Source organism: Phaethon aethereus (assembly GCF_964289735.1).
Source record: "Phaethon aethereus genome assembly, chromosome: 6".
In the NCBI taxonomy this organism is placed as follows: Eukaryota; Metazoa; Chordata; class Aves; order Phaethontiformes; family Phaethontidae; genus Phaethon; species Phaethon aethereus.
Window position 1 is genome coordinate 35,663,533 of NC_138580.1, and position 24,307 is coordinate 35,687,839.

Genomic DNA, 24,307 nt, shown 5'->3' on the forward strand with positions numbered 1-24,307 from the left:
TGGAGTTTGGGCATTAAAACACTAACGATAATCATTTTCTGAGATAGGCTTAAGATGGTATTTTATTGCTTACGTTAAAGATTAATGCAGAGTACGCATAGACAGGTCAGCGTTCAACTCACTAGCAGCTGAAAATTTTGGTATGCAGTTATTTCTGTAACATGAACAACCAGTGGATATGAAGGACTTACTAAATTATATTGAATTCTTGCAGCAAACTTCAAAGTTATAGTAAGACATAATAACATTAAAGCAGACGGTGAAAAAACTACTCAACGGAGCCTGACTGTGAACACTCAGATGTTGAAAGTAACTTACAGCATTAAACCCAGTAAACAGAGTGCCTGCTTATACACAAAATTACGTACATTCCTAAGTAAATGCAAAACCATAATCTTCTTTCAAGTTATGGTCATCGTGTAATGAATTCCAAATTACACACTTTACAGTTCAGCTCTAAAATATCAAAACAAAGGTTACTTTGTCCATTCTGCAATTTAGCAGTTCCTCTATGCTCATGAAACCCTAATTAGCATACTAACAATTTGTTAGTTTCTAAAACATTAATTAAGGACCTAAAAACCTTCTGGATTTTATAAACTAATAACATATATACAGCATAGCAACCACACGCGGTAATGGAAATCAATTACATGGCATCCAGATTTACCTTTTAAGCATATATTAATGGTTAGTATTTTCTGCCTTTTCACTGCAATTTGAACTTTTTGTACTAGATATTAATCGTTTTACTGCTTGAATATTAAATAATGGCTTAAAAGCATAATTTCAAAATGCTGCCAGGTAAAGTATTACGTAAAAATAATGCTTGCACGTCTGCAAACAGGGAGAGGTATGTGTGAGCTTTCTGAAGAACTTCTCCAGGCTAATAGTCCTAAAGCACAGTAAACTCGGGCCAAAATGTGAGAGAAAGAAACACAACAGCGTAATTTAATTCATTTTCATAAACAAATACAACTTTTTACATTTGTACAGGGAAAGACTGGAACTAAGTTGGATTTTTACAAAAGCAAACCTCACAAGAGTTTACATGTTGAAAAAAGCAATTTTTGGCACATGGATAATATGCGTGTTCACAATTAAAAACAACACTGCGTAGGAATTTCACATTTAGTTTCTCAGCATCAGCACCTGCTGTCTAGTGGGTCAAGACAAAATACTGTGCCTTCAAGAGTTAATCCCATTTTGAACCCCTCCTGCAATGAAACAAGACATAGTTAATAAAAAGGAAAGTGATTTCTGGAAGATTAAGCTCTCTTTCTAAAATCATCTATATTTGAGCTTATCTTTAGGTAGATAAACCACAATGACACTTCAGAGTGAATTCATGACATTTTACATTATTTGGTCAGCCAATTTTTTGTAAGTCTTAGTGGTTAACTTGTAAAAGGAAGTACAACAAAAGAAATAAAGAATGGCTATAAAATGAAGAAAATATTATAGAATAAAAATATTGAATATTCATATACCTAGATTGATAGAGAAACAAACAAGCTTGACTTGCACGGTGTTGTTCCCAAGTAAAATTCAACATGATTTATAAGCAGGAAAGATAAGGGCTATATGAGCAAAAAGTTTATTATAACTACACTTTAAAGATTCAGGTAAGTCCCGGACATTGTTACTAGTACCAGCTGTCTCCTACATTCAGTAATTCGTTATCTTAGAAGTAATCTAACAAAAAATATAGTACTCAACCACATCTCAGAGGTTTGTTCTGAATCGCTCCCCGTGCAGTTAAATTGACAGGTGTATGCTTTACCGCCTACTGCCACCTGAGCTTCACCAAGAAGGCAAATAAAATCATACTTGCTCTACTGCAAATGAACTGTGCATTTCGAAGGCATGTAACTCAGTGAAATAAAAGACAACGGTCTTCAGAAAGTGCCAAGAATTTCTTTAAAAGTTTGGGCCAAAGGTCCTCTTTTTACTCATGTTAGTTTTACTAGTAGAAACACAAAAACGGTTCTAAGCCAGATGCTACCACCTCCTCTATTGTAAAGAAATTCATTCTACAAGTACCTGCATTTGGCTTATAAAATGTACTTAGCTTGCACCAGTTCTAAAATAACAGCAGCACTTTCGGTACAGGGAAGATGCTCTTGTTTTCAATTTCTCTTTTTGCTTTAAAAGAAGCTGAGTAATTGTGCCTTGACCTTCAAAGAGAAAAGTCACCTTTGAGTCCAGAAAATTTCAACCTGTCAGGTGAAAGTACTGTAAAGCTATAAGCAATTGGACACAAGGGCTCTGGATAGAAACACCATGAGAACATAAACTCCAGTGGCAGCTGTCACAACGTTCAGTTCAGTGTTGTTTTAACATACAGTCCACTTAGAGAATGCCAACCGTATGCTATGAAATCAATAATATGTATTTTCATGAAGCTAACATCTTGTAAACAAAATGAATCTTTTTGTAAAGCAATCTGTATTGGCATTAGGCATAAACTCAAGCCTTTTCTCATAATGCACAGCAGTACCTCAAGAGCATACCATGTGGTTTTAAAAGATAAATCCCAATTCAAACCAGCTTAATTTCAAACCAATTTAAACCACGGGCTAGAATTTTATACATGTATGAATATTTAATAACCCCACCAGCTACTGCCATTAGAAGAGTAATGCTGAGAAATAGAATAAACTTCCTGGCAATGGTTACGAAATGATCTGAGACTTTTAAAGTAAAATTTGAATTTTCATAAAGGCGTATTATGAGATGATGAGCCAGTACCAGTACTCTGGTGTAAACATTCTCCAACTGTGCCACCTAGTTTGCCTTACCTGGGTGACATGGTGCTGCCAAAGCCACTGGTGTATTCGACTTTCCCCCCTCCCCACTCTGTATTTTTCAGAGAGCTAACTGGAAGAGCATTCAATGCAAAAGATATTTCAAGTGAACAGTATCTGGAGTTCAAAGTCAAACATCCTGTTATAAACACACATTGTTCATTTACCTAAAGGATACTATTAATTGATGTAACTACAGTCAAAGGAGGACTGCTTACACAGACAGAGGATTCAGAGCCTTAGCCCTACAGTCCAGCCTATTAAATTGTAAACCCCTCAGTTCCAGTGTCTCTGAAACGCTAATATTTTAAAGTATTTCAAGGCTGCTTCTAGTTTTGACGTTGTAAAAGGGATAGTTTGTGTTTCAACCTGAGTATGCTGCAATAGTAGAAAAGCTACACCAACTGGTTTAACAAGGACAACCAGCTTCATTCCTAGCAATGCTGTTCAGAGCTGTACCAGCCCTATGACCTAACATGCATCCCATGCATATCCTGCGTGCTCTTATCTTTCTTCTATACATTTAAGCACAGTTTGTTGGTGTCTTACATAGCTGTACTTCCAATGCCCTTTTTCCGGCTAGCTAAGAGCAAATCAGATTATGCATTTTGGAGACACACACATCTCACTGCTCCTATGTTGATCAAGTGGGGTTTTAAAGTTTTTGTTTTATTCCATACTAACTGATATTTTGTCACTTATCACTTACCTTGCATTTGCTATAACTTTACTTTGAACTATTTCTACTTCCTTGAAGAACAGTGGTCTCCTCAACCTTTCCTTTCACTCCAGACCATTTTCCTCCCGCCATTTAGTCCTCCTCATCTTTTAAGCTGTCTGCAATATTTTGTTTTTAAAACAATCACATCTTCACATATTTGCAATGTGATCAATGTTAATCTGTTAAGAGACTGCTGCACTATATGTACCATAGTTATTAAAAAGCCTTTTACCCTTTATTAGCATAGTGAACTATTTTCTGTTCTGAAAGAAAACAGTGATGCAGTTCCCAGGTGCTATTAGCTGCATACCCGAGAACCCAGCTGCTATTACAGGCAGAATTGATAAGGAAGTAAAACCTGCTACTACAGTGTCAGGAACTGCAGAATTAACACCTGCATGCTTAAAAATGAATCGTGCACATAGCTGTCTATAATGGAAACATGACATTTCAACATCAGATACTACAGTTACTAGTAGGACCAAGCTTTCATGCCAACCACAGGGTCAAAAAACACCACAAAGAGGACATCAAGGCTATCTAGATAATCACCTGGGCATTTTTCAGACTCTGAAAGAATGTCAAACCCAGCTTTTTTTCTTCATGAACATTTAAGTGGAGGAGGAGAAGTGCGTAAGAATATAAACCGAAGAAAGCTGTATCGTCTTGACCAATATTCCCACTAAAAGCAGCCTCAAAAGGGGAAAAAAAAAAAAAATCAAAACATCCTAGTCCAGCACTCTCTCTGGCAAAGTGACTGCAATCAAATTGCTAAAGATGAGGAAAGCACAGACTTCGGATCTTCCACAGCCATCTCTATTCTTAATCCCACAAGTTTTGCAAATTAACTCAAATTCTTAAATAATTTTTGGAATCTCCAAAATTATACTTTGGCAAATACATGATATTAAAAAAAAAAAAAAAAAAAAATTCCAGTCAACTGTAGTCAATCAAGCTGTGAGAGACAAGTTTTTTAAGAAAAGAGTCTCCTTTATGTCCAGATACAGTTGAACTGTGATTAACGCAGACAATAGTATAAGTATCCTATGCTGTAGTTCTCTCAGCAATGCAGAATACTTACAGCTTTATGTCTGCTTTCAGGAATACAGTTCATATATACATCTGAACTGCATACATCTCTCAGCTCTTACTTGAAGCTGCTGTATGATTATTACAGTATCCATCATACAGCATATACCTACTTTGGACTCTCCACTCCAAACCCCAGCATTTGCAGCTGCAATAATAATGACATCAGCTGGAATGACTGAGTAGATTATAAATTATGATTTGTTTTTATCTTTTTCTAATAAAATCAATTAATGTGTTGGGCAGAATATTTTTTTCTTTAAAAATCATATATATAGTCAGCACTTGGTATGCATTACATACTCTCCCTCTCTCAAAAATGCATCATTAATTCTAATGCATAGTGTTTAAAATATTTTGCTTTGTGAAAGTCAAGACATTTCAGTTTCTAATAACATGTGTTCTTAGCATAACACACTTGCCTGTTCATTAAAAAACACATGTGCTATGGCTTCCTGTACTTCAAAGGTTCAGAAAACCGTTAACTCCTCATGTAGTCAGAAAATCAAATCTGCTGATTTTCAGGGAATGCAGAAAAAGGCCATCCTCCGTTACTGGACAGGAGGGGGAACAGGAAGGGCTATAAAGTGTGCATCTATACTGTGCCTTGCTTCTGTGCTCATATCCCCATAATGACAACGTCAAGAAACTTTTTTACTTCCAAGGTGATTTAACTCAAGGGCTGAACATCGTAAGTTCCCCAGAAAAATTATGGTATTGTACTAAAGGATACGATAGGTTTCCTAGAGAGAAGAGCAAAACTTGTTTTCACTCAAAAAAGTAACCTGAAACCAACCCCTCTTCCAAAACTCCCACTTGTTTTGTGGCTATGACAAAAAGATGTGAACTATTCTGGTTAAAAACAGTAAACAGTAAAAGACAAAGAGCTTCCATTTTATCAGAAGATAAATTTGCCAAAGTCAACCTTATGGCTCTGATATTAACTCACTTACCACTTCACAGCAACTTCAGTCGATGAGCTTAAGTCAGCCCAAAGCCAATGAACCAATGATAAACTTACATATCTCTGGGAAGATAATTTAGAGGGCTGAGCATAACTTATTTCAGATGGAAAGATGTCAAGCCTACTGACTGCTTCAGGGCACACAGGGAGAATGGCTTGCAGCTCCTGGAAGCATTATGGTATTAACTACCTTGAGATTTTAATAAATTATAGCAGCTGTTGCTGCTATGATTCATGATCCAGGAAAACTTCCCCTCACTGTAAGATTTCTGGGAAAATAGATTCATTTTATTAATATCTGGATACAGTCAAACTAGAGAAGATGAAAATATCTTTCAGCATAAGGGTGGGGGAAACAGGAGGTTGGATAGCCATCAGAGAGAGGCCTGAGCTGTAAGAGTCACATCTCAGCACACTTGAGTTTTGAGCTCTCCAGAAAGATCAACAGAGATTTAACTGAGAAATGGAACAGAAAGAGCTTAGGTGTGAAATTTGGATCCTCACTGAAGTTTAAGTATAAAAGTGTTCCCCCAGAGGTCAGGGAACTTTATCTGATCTCATTAAGTTCAGAATATCGGACACAAAGAAAAAGCACCCACTAAAGAGTTTATTCCCCATCACCTCTTCTGTTGTGCTTTCCTCTCCCAGTTTGCTTATGCATCACCTTCCAATGCACGCATATGCCGAGTCAGCTTTTCTGCAGACTGGGGCACCTTTGCTGAGGCATCTGACATTGCTCTACACAAGAAACAGGGTAAGAGAGTTGGGGCTGAGCTGCTCCAATCAGGCTGTCACTGCCTGGCACCGAGGCAGCTTGCTTGCCACTCTGAGTGTAGGAGAAGCTGTTAATCTAAGTGTAGGGTAATACCCTTGCAGAATAAATTTATATTTTGAGCTATTAGATGTGTTCGTAAACAACATGCCTTTGTATATTTAATGGAATACATATTTACTGAAACTCAGGCTGTACTTTCATAATGTGAAGATAACAGATTCCTTCACTTTGCATTCCAGAGGAGGAAAGAAGCCTACACTTTTCTTCCGTGTTTCTTAACATGAGATTTCCCAAAGCACATTACATGTTCTGTGCTTCTACCTTTTGTAGTGTCCATTTCACCTTCCTGCTTACAGGCTCTGTATCTAACAACCGTTAACTTCTAGCACAGCTATCTTCTGCTCATTGCAAGTTTTAAAAGAATTATTTCCCAATAAAAATACGTGCACAAATGTGATTGTACTAACACAAAAATCTATGTATCACAGGTTTTGCTTAACTCATTTCACTAATGACAATTCGATAATGAGAACTGGAGATTTCACTAGTACACATGGAAAAGAAACAGCAATGAAAATGAAGGTATTAGCAACTAAGACAGACTAAAGAAAACTGAAATCAGCTTGCCCCTACTTTAAAAATCGTAGGTCCCTAACAATAAAAATGGCCCTGACTTAAGAGTTGTATACAAAATATACATTTTATAAAATATAAATCTTAAAAGTTTATATATATATGCATACATATACATAAAAATAAAAACACCAGACACAAACACATGCATACTTCAATTGTAAATGCTTTAAATACCATTATTAAAATATGATATACCAACCATCGTTGACGCTAGGCACCCAGGAAAGCACAAGAAGATAAAAGAGATATTAGGAAAAACAGTTTTCGATCTGTATTTTGCACCAACCACCTAGTGAAATAACTGCACATAATGAAGAGTTTGAATTTTTTTTTTTTCTTCACACCCTGTCAGCTTTACACTTGTTCTCAACTGGATTATAACAAGTTTTGTGCCTACATAAAGACCAACTAATTAATTTTCAGTGGAAATGTTAGGGTATGCTAAGACTGATATGCTAGACTCTCTAATTGTGAGACTATAAAGCATACAAAAAAGATGGAAAAATCAAAACCTCTATGTGCAGGGGGGAATACCTGACCAACGCAATAGTCTTTGCAGTAGGACAGAGTCACACCCTAAGGTTTGGGGCTTTCGTTATTGTCTGGTTGTCTGCCTTTTTAGGTCAAGAGAGTACAAACAATGATAGGAGTTTTTCATTTTATGACTTCAAAAATAGTTGATAAAGATTTCTACTGTTCCATTCACTGATGTTTTATGAGGTAATAGCACTTTGCAGCCTTATATACCATTTATTCAATTTTGTCAAAACATCATGCGTATTAAGAACTCTTAGTATGTGGCATTTAGGTATTTTCATAAGAAATAGCCACAGATGCTACAGTATACTTTTTCCTAAAATGGGCTACAGAAAATGGAAATGTCAATATGTATCAATATGAGGTGCTAAAAGATTTACTTTTTGTGCTAAAGGGCTTGGTAATAACATTACAGCATTACAAAACAGAAGCATTTTTACTGGAATTGCAAAGAAGCCAGTTTTGGCTTTTAGCTGCTATCTGAAATTACATTGGGCCAGAGTACAGATGACCAAGGATCTACATTTCTTACTTCACAGTAAGTGGAGTTTGCCAGTGGCACCATCCTAAACTGACATGGAAAATAAAATTTCACAGTGAAGAGGAATTAAAAAAATTTTACTCAGGAAAATTGAAGAGTAGTTAAATCTTATTTCAGCCATTTTGAAAAATTTCTGCAGCTCTCCAGGCAGGAAAGAAGACCTGAAGGAGCCCAAGAGCTAGCTCTCTTGGACTTTGTGGGCTCCTGAGATACAAGAGGGCTGGAAGCCCTGAGAACACTTCCTGCTGAGGAGCCAGGATCCTGGAAATTCAAGTTCCCAGTGTTTTCAGCTTTCCATTTTGCTGGCGGGCTGCTGAAAAAACACAAGATAAGCAAGCTGGCAAGGGACTAGCAATTTGGGAAGTCTGACTGAAGAATGATTTATTCCAAAACTTGAAGGCTCCTAGAATTGCTTCAAAATTGGGTCAATAACTGAACAGATACTGTTGAGTGTTTCAGAATCAACAAACATTTTCTGATAAAACATGCATCAGTTCAGAATTCTTGAATCAATTCTCAATAGTTCAGTTGTCTCAGACTACCATAGTCAAAGAGAGCTGTTTTTAAAGGCAGCAGAAAATTGACATGGCCCCTTAAGCACGTACTTTGCCTGTGCCAATGCTATGAAAAAACAGACTGATGCCACTGAGGGAAAGATGAGGCTATACTGGTGATTGCTGGGACTGAAGAGTAACAAGATCAATGTATCTGTAGGGCGCTCGCCTCAGCTCCCTCTTTCAGCTCACTCAGTCCCTTCCCAGGCAGGAGTAGCAGTATCCATTTTGATTAGACAGCTGAGAAACCCTTAATTAGTGCAGGTATCCGCATTAATACCATGTAAGGATCTTCAGCCAAATTCAAGCTCCAACTCAAAAGACCATGAGATATATGTACAAAAGGAATAGTCAGATACAGGTTTTTTTTCTATGTTTTTCTGTGTGCAGTTTGGATACATTTTCAGAATACTGTAAACATGTATTTCAAGAATAGTCATACAGCCATAGAAAACTGTATAAATGATAACTTGGTAGTTACCTGCATCTCATCTAGTTTGGACTGAATGTCTGGAGGGAAATCTCCTGCTCCGCAGCTAAAAGGGTCAAAAGGTTCTGCTCCAAAAAGGTCTCTCTCTGGAACAACAGAAAAATGAGTCACTGAGGGAAAAGGTATGGGCTATGACAGCAGCACTTCGAAAAAGTCACCCTCCATCTCCTTACAAGCTGAATAGCAGCACCTCCAGATATGCAACTAATTAACCACAACTTTTAACATCCCAATTTGAAAGCCAGGTCTTGATTAATTTTCCAAAGTTTAATACTTCAACATTTTTCCAAGAACACCATCAACTTCTGTTTAAGCCTCTACTTAGCTTTCATTAATGCTTGTTCCTTCTAGAGGAATTTTAGGGATCCAATGAGAATTTGCAATTTGAGGAGGGCATCTCCTACTGAAGTGCATTCTGGAATCAATATGTATAACGAGTTTTATAAATGAGGAGGGAACAACTGGACATTAGTTGTCAAATTTCATCTTAACATCATGTCAGAAACATATTCTTGCAAACAAACTAGCCTTCACATCCCCTGTCTGCTACTTCTCACCATCAGGTTAAGGATGTCTTTGTAAGGACAAGCAACTACTCCTACTCATGGTTTCATTGGATAGAGTTCCTCAGTGCACAGCTGGCAGTAACTAAACTAAGTGTCAAGGTTTTAAAATCTTGGATAAGATCAAATCAAAAAAGGGAGAAAGAATAAAAAAACCCATAGGACCACAAAAGGTCCCTTACCCTAAAATTCCACTAAATCTGGATCCATAAATAGACTGCTTGCAAGTTTCTCTCTTTCAATACTGTAGTTTCTCACTTAACTGTAGTACTCTTTCTAGTGGTCAGGGGGCTTTTTGTTTCTTTCTTTCTTTATCTGGACAAGAAGAAATACCTTCAATACATTTTTTTTTCTTATTAGAACAGCGCAATGCTAGTTCTTCATAAATGACAGCCCAAATATTTTGTGGGTTTTTTTAAATTTCATTTTCTTAGTAATAATTTTTTTTCTCTACATGTAATAGTGCCATCTATACACACTTTTTCTATCCCACTGTTTTAGTTGAACTAAAGCAGTAAGAAAATAATTTTGCTAACCCAATCCAACCGCACTGATTGCAAAATTTACAGAACCAGGTTAATACGGTCTTGTCAATGCTGGAGAGAAAATGAAAATCGTATCTTATCTCCTAACTTTCATGGTTGTCCAGCAAGAAACCTGGTAAGCATACTACCTACCTTAAAACAATGTTAGCTTACGAGCTTTAAGAGTAAGAGGGGCATTATTATCTCTGAAATGACTAGCTAGTTTTCTGGTTAAGCACAAAATTTTACCTGAAACGTCCAAGATATGGAAGCTGACTACTTGATGTAAAATCCATGTTGCAGTGTTGCCAGTCATGTTATCAATGCTGAAGCACATACATATAGCTAAATAGATGTCTTTAATTTGGCATCCTTGGAGTGAGAATTTTAGACCGGTGCTTGCCTAGGCTCATCAACATTTATTGTGCACGTCAGTCTTTGAAAACCCAGCCATGGGTTTTGACCTGATCAATTAGGTGTTATCAGGCTGCACAATAAGCATTTTAAATAATGAACAGCTACCAGCATTCACTCCCATAATAAAGTACAGAAACAAGTAGAAACTTGATTAATTACATATTTCACAAACTGTGGCCAACAGCTACAACTATCACATGGGACCAGGAGATGGCCCAGATTGGAAAGCCCTATTCCAAAAGCCCGCTTGAGCCAAAACAAAAATCCCAACAAAAAACATCTCATCTTTCCTGGCAAAGGCAGACCACCTGCATGCAAAAGAGAATTTAACTAGGATAATTTAATGTAGCAATTAGGATCTACCTCATCCCTTGCCTCTTTCACAGCCAAAATGGGTCTGCTCCAGTATAACCAGTGTCCTTACATGCTCTGATGCTCCTACCAAGTAACCTTCAGATGTGTAGCAGCTTTGACTTTCAATCTAACCTCTACTGGGCAGAAAGTTATTATGCTTTATGCTCCTCCTAAGTGTATTTGTTCCTTATGTAGGTCCATTTGCTTTCTTTTTCTTTTCTTTTTCTTTTCTTTTTCTTTTCTTTTTTTTTCTTTTCTTTTTCTTTTCCTCCTCCATAGGTTCTTTTTACCCTTAAAAGGAGCTGACAGTTTTCTGTGTGGTCAGACAGCTAGAAGCAGCCAGTTTCAACACCAAGCCTTAGCAAATATTCAACGAATGTATCTAGGAAAAAACAGTAAAGAACACAACTCTTGCATTTCTTAGTACTGAGCTATGACTTATTACTATTTTTGAAAGCAAGTAGCTTGTACACTATTATGGATATTATCTCCTTTATGTGTTATTATTTGGCATTTATTCATGACAGCACTTCTGAGCTCATTAGCAGAAGAGTGGCAGAAGCTTTAGCTCCTTCAATGTCACCTGCCTTCAGGTGAAGGATTACTTCATTCATATTGTTATTGAAGGAAGACTTTAAAATTAACCAGAGTGTAACTTATTCTAAGTGACAGAGCCTAATAAACGCTATCAGAATAAAATTCAAAATAGAGACATATTTCTTAGCTGAGTTTCTATGAAAAATTATTATTTTGGGAACTATCTCTATTAAAACTTGCTAACCATTTCAGTAAACCAGCAGAAAAAATCCATAGTACAACTGCTTTTCTGCCTTTAAAATTTGTGTTTTATATGAGAGATTGCACTTCTAAGAGTCAGGGAGGGATAAAGTTCCATGAAATATTTTCAATAGCATCATCAGTATTTCCCTTTTGAACAGAAGCTGAAGAACATGTGCAAACTGGACAAATACTCAAATTTAGTCACTGCAGAGCTGCACTACTGCATGGGTTCTCCATAAGCTTCTCTGCTAGTGTTAACGCCACTGTTCACAGGAGCACTCCTTTTTATCAAAGACGGGATAAATCAGTAATTTTTTATTTCAGGCAAGAGAATTTGCATGAAGATTAACTATAACATGAATATCTTGCCTGGCACATTGGTCAAAATAATTGTAGCACAGACAGGCATTTCTTTCTCCAATATGCAGCAACCAGTAAGCCTTTGAAAACCATCCTTTCACACAGCACATATAATTCGCTTTCCCATTGCTTTCTGGGTGGAAATAAATTCACAGCTTGGGAAAGCAACCAACAAATTCAAAACGACGAAATGCTGATGGTTTAGATCTGCAACTCAAACCACAGAAAGACATGAACAGGTAATCAATTGTTGTTTCTGTGACCCACGTGTGGATGTGGCACTTCAAGACATGGTTTAGGGGACATGGTGGCGCTGGATTAATGGTTGGACTTGATGATCTTGAAGGTCCTTTCCAACCTAGTAATTCTGTGATCTATATTCAGCACAAGAAACACTTAATACTGGAGAGTAGCAACCTGCACTCTGTAATAAACTCAAAACTAGAAATTACTGAACTAAACTACAAATATTTGGCTTTTCTGCTCTAATTTTGCATTCCAATCTTCTTTACCTTAGCTATCATCCAGGCACAGAGTTATGCTTTCCCCAGATGTCCTGAAGCAGCTGTGATGGCAAATAAAAATGAATCACACTGAAGACAAGCACCCAAGAAAATATTTGGAATAAGCTGAGTAGTGAAGTCCAGGAAGCCTTTCCCTTAGCTGCAAGCTGCTCTGTATTTTTTTTCTTTTGGAATTATTACAGCATAAAAAATGGTTCCACCATTATTCTGACAACAGACTCTTAAATATCTCTGGAAAGACTGCATCTTGGAGCAGATTTCTACATCTGCCCACTGTGACCTTGGATTGTTCGAGATGCATTTGAGTGAAATGAATGTTAAACAATTCAATAATGTTCCTCTCCAGTTCTTTTCTGAGTTATGAAAATAATGCTGTGCCATCAAGAAACACATAAATTAATTCCTCCTTTAATGAATTAAAATTAATGAATTAATTCTGTCCTTTAAGATAACTTAAAAGAATGTTTGCAATCCCTTACTCCATGAGGAAGCAGCAGCATGGTCTTTAACACTGCATTTTTGATTGCTCTAACTATGCATTGGTCACTTGTTCAATTAAGCAATTACTATACGGGGCTGCAATGCTTATGTCTAGCCTGCAAGCTGCTTACCGCGAACTTTCTGTTAAAAGAAGTATTTCTTAGTGACATTTTGAGTAGAAATACAATTCTGGAAAGGGTTTTGTTTTTGAAACAATCACTTTTTTGCAATTATTACCTAAAAAGACACCACATATTTGTTGTACCAGCAACTTCCTGTCCAAAAATGATGCAATTTTCTTGCAGACATTTACTGAGCAGCCATACTGGTATAATGCTGAATAAGAACTCAAAATTTCAAGATTCCTTGCCCTTTTTTGAAGCTTAAATGTTTTGGAGATAACAGCCTTTCCAAGAAAATGTCAGTGTTGTACTCTTCCGGTATTACAATGCTGGTTTCTTGAACTACGTACTGTGACCTAGTCAAAGCAAAAGATACCATTTAGTAACCCCCCCCCAATTTTTTCTGGGGAAACTACCCAAAGGATTGCTGGCAAGCAAAACTAACTCTAGGCATTTCTCTTTATGAATACCTGAGCTGTCACCCTGGTGCCTTATCACCTACGAAGCTCTTGGTCTTGGAGGAATCCAAAGTGCTTGGTATTGTTACTGCTTTCCTGCATTTGTTACTGCAAATGGCACCTGTCTTTCCTTTGCAGTGTTATTTTTGGGCAATTTGTCAAACTGGCCAGTTGATGAGTAAGATGAACAAGCTCATTTTGCTTGAGCAGCACACGTGCCATCCCTAGGTAACAGGCAGATGAACCTCACTTAGACGAATGGAGCAACTTGGAGGTTGACGCTAGCAAATAGATGGTGCACCCTTATCTTTCACCTTGTTTACTACTGAATGTGACGAAGGTGAAAGTTATAAAAATGATAAAATCCAGAAAATCACCCTGTAATTTCATCAGAAGTGATGGAAAAAGACACTCAAGTGCAGTGAAAAAGAAAGTAGAGATAACAACATGAAAAGAAGACTTCAGAAAATGAGAAACTCCAAACTTCGGCTCTTCTTGGTTGCCACCTATCTGACTTGTACTGGAGAAAGAAATGCCAGCTTGTTGCTTGTACCGAGAGAATAACACCATATAAAACAACGTATTATTGTACATTATTATAGTAATGTAACATTACAGAGCTTGAATGAGGTACTTAAGGGATCTGAACTTTCTCATCTAAGACAGTAACTTCTTGTTTAATTGGAAAATACTCCCTTTCTATTTCAAATTGTATTTTTGAAATATGCCAAATAGTGTTAATAGCCGATGAATGCAACAAGTTTCAACAGATAAAGTACCATGACATAGACTGAAAGAGCAGGGATCAAAAGTGTAGGACTGTTACGTATTTTTGTAATACCTCTCAGAAGCACGGCACACCAAGGAGCACAGAGAATTAACAGACACTGACTGACACATCTCTGAAGAACATCACTTCAATGCAAACAAATGAAGTGCAGAAGAAACAACTATTTTAAATATTACATATCACTGAATAAGCAAATTATTTACAGTATTTTCTATACTACAAAACCTGCAAAGCTGGAATTTTCAAGGCCACTCAGCATTGAGCACTGACTCCCACAAGATTTCTAGCCACAATTTCAACAGAACTGAGGTAGGAACACAGCTAAAAAAAAAAAAAAAAGAAGTTGTCCTGCAAGTCAATTCAAGTTATTGTATTTGAAGATTGATACATTGAGATAGATTTTATGGCAATATCTGTAGTTTCAGAGGAACAAATCTGAAAACACAAACTATGTTCTTGGCGGGGGGGCATGTCTTTGGATTATTTTTTTGTTGTTGTTCTTTACAAAGACACAAACATTCTCTTAATAGAACAGTTATATTCTAACATTCTTCTAGAATATTCTAGTAGAATATTAAGCTGTTTAAGAATAGTTAATATTAGGTATTGTTAATAGAATAGTTTTTAATTGTTAATATACCCTTTGAGAATCCCATTTAACTTAATTTAAATTAATTTAAAATCTTCTCTTAAAAAATCGGGGAATTTTTAATTTAATCAATAGCCTCGACATCTACTTTCTCTTTAGAGAGTGATGGTCATTCTGAGCAACGGAAAAGAAAGTATGTAGATAAGGTACTGGAGAAGTCACACACTGACTTAAGTTTTACAAGGCGTTTGTAAACACTGTGCACAGCTCTCATTCATACCTGAAAATTCTACATACTAGCAGCATTCCCCAAAATAGACAAAAACCCTTCAAATGTGGTTTCATATGGTGGCAGGCAGTAACATTAGTGATCCTTACCCATACTAAAATAGGCATTACAGATAGAAAATACTATGCACAGACTGGTATTTCTACAACTTCTAACATTGCTTGCGTATGCTCCGTTCTCCTCTCCCCCAAGGGATTTCCAACGCTTGTAAAGATAATTTGTGGACTCCTAAAAGATTTCCAGTGAAGCTGAGAACCTTATCCTAACTGCTTTCAAACCTTTGGAAAATAAAATTGCTATTGTTAATCATCTTTTGAAGATCTTTTAGGAGTGGTCCACAGATCTGGAAAGGTTCATCAAGTATAACTGAAAAACAGAGCAGTAGATGATACGAAAAGTAGTATTAAAAATGGTATTCCAGGACAGTCTACATCTTTCTTCAGCTCCCTCTTCTGCATCATCACCACCATACTTACTCCACCTGCTGTCTTCCCCAGAAATGTAGACTTTAGACTGTGGCTTGACAGGGAAAGAACTAACAGGAAGTAAAAGTATTTCTTGAAGTAAGTACAAAAAAGATACTGTAAAAGAAAAGCCAAGTTAAAATCCCCAACCAAACTCCTTCAACCAGCTTACATAATAGTTTCAGCAAGTAAATAAATTTGTTTATAATATAACTTGGCAGCAACATCAATAACTTTGGGAAGATGGTATAAAAATGAAATGGCATTATCGAATGTGATTTACAAAAACGGTATCTGGCTTCTCATGCAAAATGTACGTCAATCTTTAAAGATGCTTTATTAAAAAAATATAATGTAAGCAAAAATTAGGTCAGTTGTTACAAAACTTACTGATCTCTGTAGATCTACTGGGTACTGGAGGAGGCTGTGTACCATTGCGAGTAGGTGTTGATGACTGAGGGGATATGGGAGAAAAGGGAACCATATCAAAGATGTCAGTGGAGGGTGATTTAGGTGTCACACTGCCTGCCTACAATAAGGACAATAAATATTAGGGCAGTATTTCACATGAAAGATCACAATACTGAATTCTTCAGCATGCAGATAAGAGCCACGTTTTCAAAAAAGTTAAAAATAACCATCAGCATGCAAAAACCAGCTCCTGACACCAAGCAAATGGCATTTGCAGTTCAGAGTCTAAGACATGCTAGAACTCCAATATATAAGCAGCATTGTAATTTTTCCATTTTCAGACCATTGTGGTACAGCCAGAAATGTATCAGTTAAACCTGAAAAAGCTGGTGACAAGCAGTTCTGCATTGCAGACGGATGAATACAGATATGTTCACAAGACCCATTTAAGGTAATACTGCAACAACAATATGCTACACTTTGGAGTGCACAGGCCAAGTAGCTAAAATTAAAAGACACAAGCCAATATTTCTTGTTTACTAATTCTTCTTTACATGTTAACTTATTTGGCAACCTAAAAAACCTGGTATGATCAAAGCTTCAAATGTATTTTTTTCTACATAACAACCTAGGCATGCAATACACTGAATATTAATATCCAAAATAAAACTCTCATCCTTGAACATGGAACAGAAAAGATTTAATTAGTAAGGCCCAGTAATTTGGAAGGCTTCAAAAAAAATAATACTGGATAAGCAAAAGAAACCCTAAACCCATCAATTACTATCGTTCTATAGCCATATTTATTTGTTAATATTAATTCCTCCTGCCATCAGTCCATTCCTTCAGGACACAAAGGAGACACTCAAGTCAGAATAAACTGAACACTGAAGACAGAGGATGAAACAGATTAAAATTGAGATTGACAAACCAAAGGCAAAATATATACGTAAAACTAGTTTGTACGTTAGTGTTATTACTTAGACAATACAAAAAACCTACAGTCTGTGTATTAGAAAGACTACACAGCCAGGCACAGGCAAAGACTGCTATTTTTGAATAAGATTCAATTTGACCAAAATATTCACATGAAAATTTTTAAGCACAAGTTAAATTAGTCACACAGATCCTTTTGTTCAGAATACCTAAATACGACAACCTGGCAAGTGGGTAGTCCTTAACATTGCTGGCACTTGACAGTTTCATGGACATAAACCTTATTTTGGAATGCTACTTTCTTTAATGCTTCTACTCCAGCAACTGAAGCTGCCCTCTCACAGCACACAGCAGAGATTTCTAAGCCAAGTCTACAGATAGTCCTGAACTACCTCGATTTCTCTCTGGAGGCTCCAGTGGCTGCTGCGAAGGAAAGGATATTGATCCATAGTCTTCCACTGAACACATGCTTAAAGCGAAAACTAGATTCTGGAGTCCTACACTACCTATTTCTTAGGAGTTTTGAATTAATATTTTAAGTTTGGATGAGGAGAGATCTGGAACTGTTTGGTTCTCCAAAAACCTTGGATATTTCTACCTAGGTATACTGAAGTGCAGAGCAAAAACAAGAAAACAAATCCACATTTAACATTCTGCTTTTTTGGGTTCTATTTTAAAAAAAATTAGTCATGTTATTTCCTGTCAAGACCAGAGCTGAATTAACTTAATGAAATAACTAGTTTTTAAGACTTTTACACATACAGAACTCTTACTGACCTCCACATGACTTAGCATTGCAGTTTCAAAGATCACCTGTTGTGAAAAGATTTCAGTGCATACTGTTTAGACACAGTATGCTCTTACCACCACGATCAAGTCCTTGCATTAACCTCCTGGAGCCTTTGTGCGTGGCCAGAGAACCAGTATAATTTAAGTCAGGGAAATCACTGGATGTCATCTGCTCCCACCCAAAGTAGGGCAATGGATGTGCTTGACCCAAAGTAAACATACAATGAATCTCATATCCTGTTCTTCACACAAATAAAACTCATTCTGATTGTCGACAGGTTTTGTCTCCATCAGGAAGGTGGGAGCAGGTTTAATGCATAGGTACATGCCACATATTAACCTACATTTCCCGTCAACATTGATGGATAATCCTAGAACATCTGGGAGGCAGTAAATGCTACTGTAGATTCTCCTTATTTGCTAAGTGTTTATGGCTACCTACAAGCCACATAAATAAACAAACTATTGATGTTTAGTCTTAAATGAGTCTTTTAGGAAAAAAAAAAGCAAACCCAAACTTTACACTACCATTTCCTGTCTATATGCCATGTTGTTGACGTTACTGGCCATATTGATACTACTGATACAGTTAGTTTAAGTAAAACTATAATTCAGTTATTTTAAGAAATGTGTATTTTGAATACATATGAGCACAAGAAGCATTTTCATTTAGTGAACACATGCAGAAAGCCATGATGTTTGACAAATACAGCCAAATGTTACTTGCAAATGGGAGAGAAGTTGCAAGGCAAGCATATTGCTAGGAAAAAGCAGGCAATATGCCCATTTCGTATATAAGAATAATTTTCAACCTTCATTTTGCACAGAGTTTTTATAAAGTATGCTAAAAGGTATTTAATGGCTGATTTCTATTAATTCAGGTGCAGATGGAAAGTCCTTGAAGTTGGAATTGTTTGTTTTGAATAACTATTCTTAATATAAAAAATTTTAACAAGAGATTGATAGATAACACAGAGGTGATTAATTTAAACATGTTGGGAAAATAAGAATTTAGGTTTTGGGCATGGGAGAGAAAAAGCTATGTAGAAATAAGGATAAATCTTTGTGAATTCCATATTTTAGGAGTATCCCTAAAGAACCTAAGATACATCTGGTCTGTCCTTTAACTACTGTACAAAATGCACATTTTTTTATACAAGTTAATACACAGAGAACATAGGAAAGCCAAAGAAAAAGAAAAAAAAGCTTTTGCACAGCAGGATTACACGAGGTCTTGGGCAGCTGTATTCACTGGTTGGCTTTGGAAGACCACTTTTTGAAGGTGGTGGTATTAACAATCCAGATGGTAGTCTAGAGTCAGGAGAACTCCTAGGAGTAAGCGTAATGGAAGAGATATCTAAACAAGGAGGTGAATCCTCATTGTTACACCAGAAAAAAGTAGAGGGTCTTTGAAACATATGTTCATCATTATCACACTTTATGTGCAGCAGCTGAAAAGGAATCACAGAAAGAGAAAACATCCTGAGGAACAGAACGTGGTAATGCCAGGGAAAGAAGAAAAAAACCCACATTTTATATTGCAAAAAAGTTTGTCAGCAACTTTCTGTTCAGTGCTATAGTTACAAGACACAGAACTTGAAAATATTTTAAAAGAAAATCTAAAAATATACCACAGTAAGAAGTAGCCCAGTATTAACTGGAATGAAGACAACTTGCTCCTTGATAATTACACCAAACAAAATGAAGACAGGCATCATTCCAAAAGTGTGTCAGATGCACTGATAAAGGTCTACATCCACACATCAGCAATATCTTACATCTGCACATGTAAACTAGCAGGTAAGCCCATATCTGGGGAGCGGCGTTACTCTGGTAGTTAAAGCACAGGTCCAAATTTTCTTTCTCTGAATCAGGAAACAGCTACCATTTATATCCCACCAATATTTAAAGAAAATCTAATTATTTTACTAAAATCTTCTTACACTAGAAGCTCACAGTGCATAAAACTTTGTTTCATTTCCCTATCTACGGAATTTGAGAACCTAAGCATTTATGGACAATAATACCCTTCCGCTATCTTTTCTGTGTGGATGAGTAACTGATTGAACTTGGTATTTTCAGTAGGTATCCCAAAAGCTGAGGCTTGTTCTTGGAAAGCAAAGGAATCCTCATGTCTCTACGACAGCAGGACAGGATGCAAGATGGAACAAAACTGCTGCAGGGGAAATTAAAATGTTGAGCATTGTAACATTCTCTGGATCTCTTAACAAATCCACAGAACAGCTTCGAACAGAGGCAAATGCGTAATATCCACACTAGAATACAGATGGTAAGTGTTCACCTAAGATTACAAATCATCACTGCAAGGTTCTGGTCTGAATTAGGCAGACAAGAACCTGAAGCTAGCTGTCTCATATAACTGGGGAGTATTTAACTATATATTACAGCAAGATTCATTGCCTATTGAGAGCAAAGCTCAGGGCTTTGTCCACTTTGATTAAAAAAAAAAAAATCCCAAAAAAGCTTAACTTTTTGCCAAAATGGTAAGTATCTAAAATCCTGAAAGGTTTCAAAATAAATGTATCTTGTCTAGGTGAAATTAGAAACAAAGGCCCTTCAGGACCGATCCTGGAAAGAAAAGCAAAAAGGAAATGTATTTAAATATTTAATTTAAGAAACATGGTCAACCAATCTTTCTGTTGGGGCCAAGTTGTAATTCCTACCCCAAAATCTGAGGAAAACAGCTTTGGACAGTTAAAACAAGGCTTTAGCGGAGGACAGATCCATCTTTGAATCTTAAAAGAAGGGACTGAACACTTGTGCAGACAGTGTTTCTTGGCTAGAGCAAGAGTTTATATACTGGATCTGTGCTGTAGGTACCTTGCCTGAAAAAAAACTCCGACTTGCCCTGGCTGAAGCAGTGGTAGATAGCTGCAGCAAAAATTTTGAAGTCTGCATTTACTCTCTTCATACAAAGTTACACAACTGATATGACATGATTATTTCATTAGAAGTTTGTATAACTCCAGTAGAGCAAGATTTAATCAATGATTTGAAACCATTTTTTCACAGTTATGTAGAAAACAAAACATTTAAAATCCTTTTAAATTGAGTCTTGGTCTCTTTCTTCACTTTCTTTACATACTTTCTTACATTTCTTTCTAATGTAAACCAGATTAAGAGTACAGATATCCAAATTTAGTAACGATGCCATACTTATGAGGACACCAACACACACCACAAAATTCTCTACCCAAAATTTGCAATTCGTAAGAAAAAAAATGTTATTGCTATTGCAAAGAGCTCATCTGTTGCCAAGCTGCAATTGTGAAACAGAGGGTTTGGAATGGTAATCAATAAAAGGAAAGCAAAAAAACTACAAGAAATAAGACTTAAATAATTAGGTTATTATTTCAAGAGTATCACTAGACTACAGGTAGAAGACTTGCAATGCTACCGTGTAATTACTGCAGTGTAAACGCTACAGTGTAATACTTGCTGCTATACATATATATGAAAAAATAGATTTCACAATAGTAAACACTGGAAGATACTGAATACAAACAGTCAAATTAAGGAAACAAAATACTTCCCTGAAATGCTAAACAGCAGAGGATGAGTAGTTCCCATAAAAATGTATGTATATCACACAAAACAAATCATACAGAAACCAGTAAAACGCATGTAGGAGTCAAAGCCGCGAAATCATAAGGATGCTGAACATACATTAAATCCAGGCAGTGAAAGGTTTCAATACAATAACACAACATGCGCTATTTGCACCATTCAAGCCCAAGAACGTTTAGCAGTCACGTTTCCTCCTATTTATCTGACAAGCAATAGTCTTAGGACATTTCACACCATATAGGGTGAACCAAATCTGTGGAGCTTCATATGAGTTTTGGGAATGTGTCTTGACAAGAATGAATTTTCACTAGCAATTCTTCACTTGCACGGCCGTACAGAAGCCCACCACCGGGCGTTGGGACCTGTGTTGCGAGCGCTGTTCTGCGTGTTGCAGCCCATGACCCGGAGTGAGCTGCGAGGCTGACAGCGGCTTTCTGCTTACGGCCTTACGAATTCAGCAGCCCACAGACAGCACAGGTACAGCAGGGAAGTGTATTCAACAATGGAAAGTAATAAGGGGAAGGCCACAAAGAGGATTGCACAGGCGGCTTTTACAATGTAGGAAATAGCATCAGATTCAGAAAAGGCAGGAGAAGGGAAAAGACCCTTACGCTAAAGAATACAACCTAAAAAGCAAGTAACTTCTGAAACTTAATACTCTTACACTAAATTGTAAAGAAAGAAAATACAGTAATAATATATTAAATTGCCACTTTATATTGCAATTGTATTTTGTCTGAGCTTACCACTGTGTAACACCGAACACATAGTACTGGTCAGGTTGATCTATTACTTTCCAATTTGGGCCCCATTTCATCAACACAACAAAACAAAATGAAATCATTCTTAATGAAATTAACAGACTAGTTCAGCGGACTTGGTCTCTATTATCATTAGATACTATTATGTGCCTGTGAAAGGATTTACTTTTGGCTCATTCTCCTTAGCACAATGCTGTAAGATGTACCATTTGCACGCTACAAAAATGTAGCGTGATTGAGTTTTAGTTAATCAAGAAATCATTTCAAACTTGTTTGTTTTTACTAGGTGTCACAAGACATGGATTGCAATCTCTGTGTGATACCCCCATAGGAATCACGTAAGCGTATTACTGAATTAGAAACTGCTTTTCTTCTTTAGAACACTCCAGTTGGTAATATACAGAACAGCCATAGTGGGTAACTGCAGTCAATGTTACAGCAAACTGTGAGTGGCCGTGAATTCGAAATTATGCAGTTAGTTACAATACCACTGATTACAAGCTACCTGAGATTTGTGACTACTAAGGATATATTAATTGACTAATTAATAAAATACTGTATAATCATTAGCAGTTTTATTAACTAACTGCCACATCTTTGGTTCATTTAGTACTTTTTCAGTGACATGAAATCTGACATAGGCAATTTCAAATTTTTTTTTTTTAACATCACAAACACGACAGAATTTTAAACCCTCATGAAGAAGTGGTCACTGAAATGAATACAGGTTATTATAAAATTGAAAGAGCAGGAGATAGGCAAAGAAAACACACATGCATTTTCCCAATCTTAATGCAAACATGAATCAAGTGATATGCCTAAATACATTCCAAAACTGTTTTCTGAAACATGCACACAGTTCCAATGTCTATCTTGGGGTTTTCTCATGAGCATGTTCAAGCTTTTTAATGAAGGCAATAGGTACAACTGTGCTTTGGAGTCACAATTAAAGAACTCTAAATAAAGGTCTAATCAATTGGTATCTTTAATGCTCCACTTAAAAATGGAGGTTTTTTGCAACACTGCCATGGTAAGAATACATATTACATACTGCTTCTTCAACAATACTTATGGTGAATGGAAAAACACCATTCCTTTCCAGGCTGTTTCTCCCAGTACCTTTTCCTGCTGCCTTTCAATTCTGGTCCTCTCATAGTTCATCGTTCCCTCTTTTAAGTTCTTTTCCTCAATATTCCCGGTTTGCTCTATCTAACTTCAGGGTCATGCAGTTGTCACAACTTCCTTCTCTGCCCTAAGCATGTTGCTCGAAGAGAAAACCTTAAAGGCATGCCTGAGAAACTCAGATAAGCCCAAAATAGATTAAAAATCTCTCATCTCATCAGAGGTTTCTCAGTGGCCTACAATGGTTTACTTTTCAGTCTACTCTAACAACGGAGATGCTAATTGTGTGTAACTGCTAACTCCCACAAAGGCTATCTGTACAGCTATTACAGGCTGCTCTAAGAAACACCAACAGTATATAAAAAGAGCAAAAAAAGACATCATGTGAAACAGCACTCCCAGGGACACACTGATCTTTGGAAACTGGATTTATACATAGGAACAGCATCCAGAGTCTTATTGTGGTACAAACTTGAGCAGTGTCATCATACGCAAACAACAAAATGAAAATCAGATTGTCCTCATACAATCAAGACCAAATGCAAAAAAGACCAGTGATTAATGTCTTGCCAAACCACTGAAACAGATGAAAAGTAATCAGCACGGATATAAAAGCAATGGAAACTTTAGCTGTCCATGCAAGGGAGTGAGAGACGAAAGAAACATCCCAGGCCAACATTTCCCATGGCACATGTAAGTGCAGCTGCAAAGGCAAAGTACTCTAAGGAAACTCCTAGTGCGGTATAGTATGTCCTCGACAGATCCATCCAGGAAATTAAAAAGAAGTGACAGTCTCTATTGCATAACACTTCTGCACTGGCAAATATAGGTATTTTAGGGACTAATTTTTTAAAGTTTTAGCAAGACTAGCG

General features: G+C 36.8%; 1 protein-coding gene across 1 annotated transcript in view; it reads right to left on the reverse strand.

The window, feature by feature from the left end:
* Nucleotides 1–1,145: 1,145 nt before the first annotated feature.
* Nucleotides 1,146–24,307, reverse strand: part of GULP1 (GULP PTB domain containing engulfment adaptor 1) — a gene marked incomplete at both ends in the record, with an annotated part of 85,183 nt that continues 62,021 nt past the window's right edge. Inside the window, 4 exons of the mRNA XM_082001577.1 lie at nt 1,146–1,217; nt 9,106–9,200; nt 16,219–16,357; nt 19,191–19,415. Of these exons, the coding sequence (XP_081857703.1) occupies nt 1,146–1,217; nt 9,106–9,200; nt 16,219–16,357; nt 19,191–19,415 (531 nt within the window). The remainder of the gene's footprint in view (nt 1,218–9,105; nt 9,201–16,218; nt 16,358–19,190; nt 19,416–24,307) is intronic.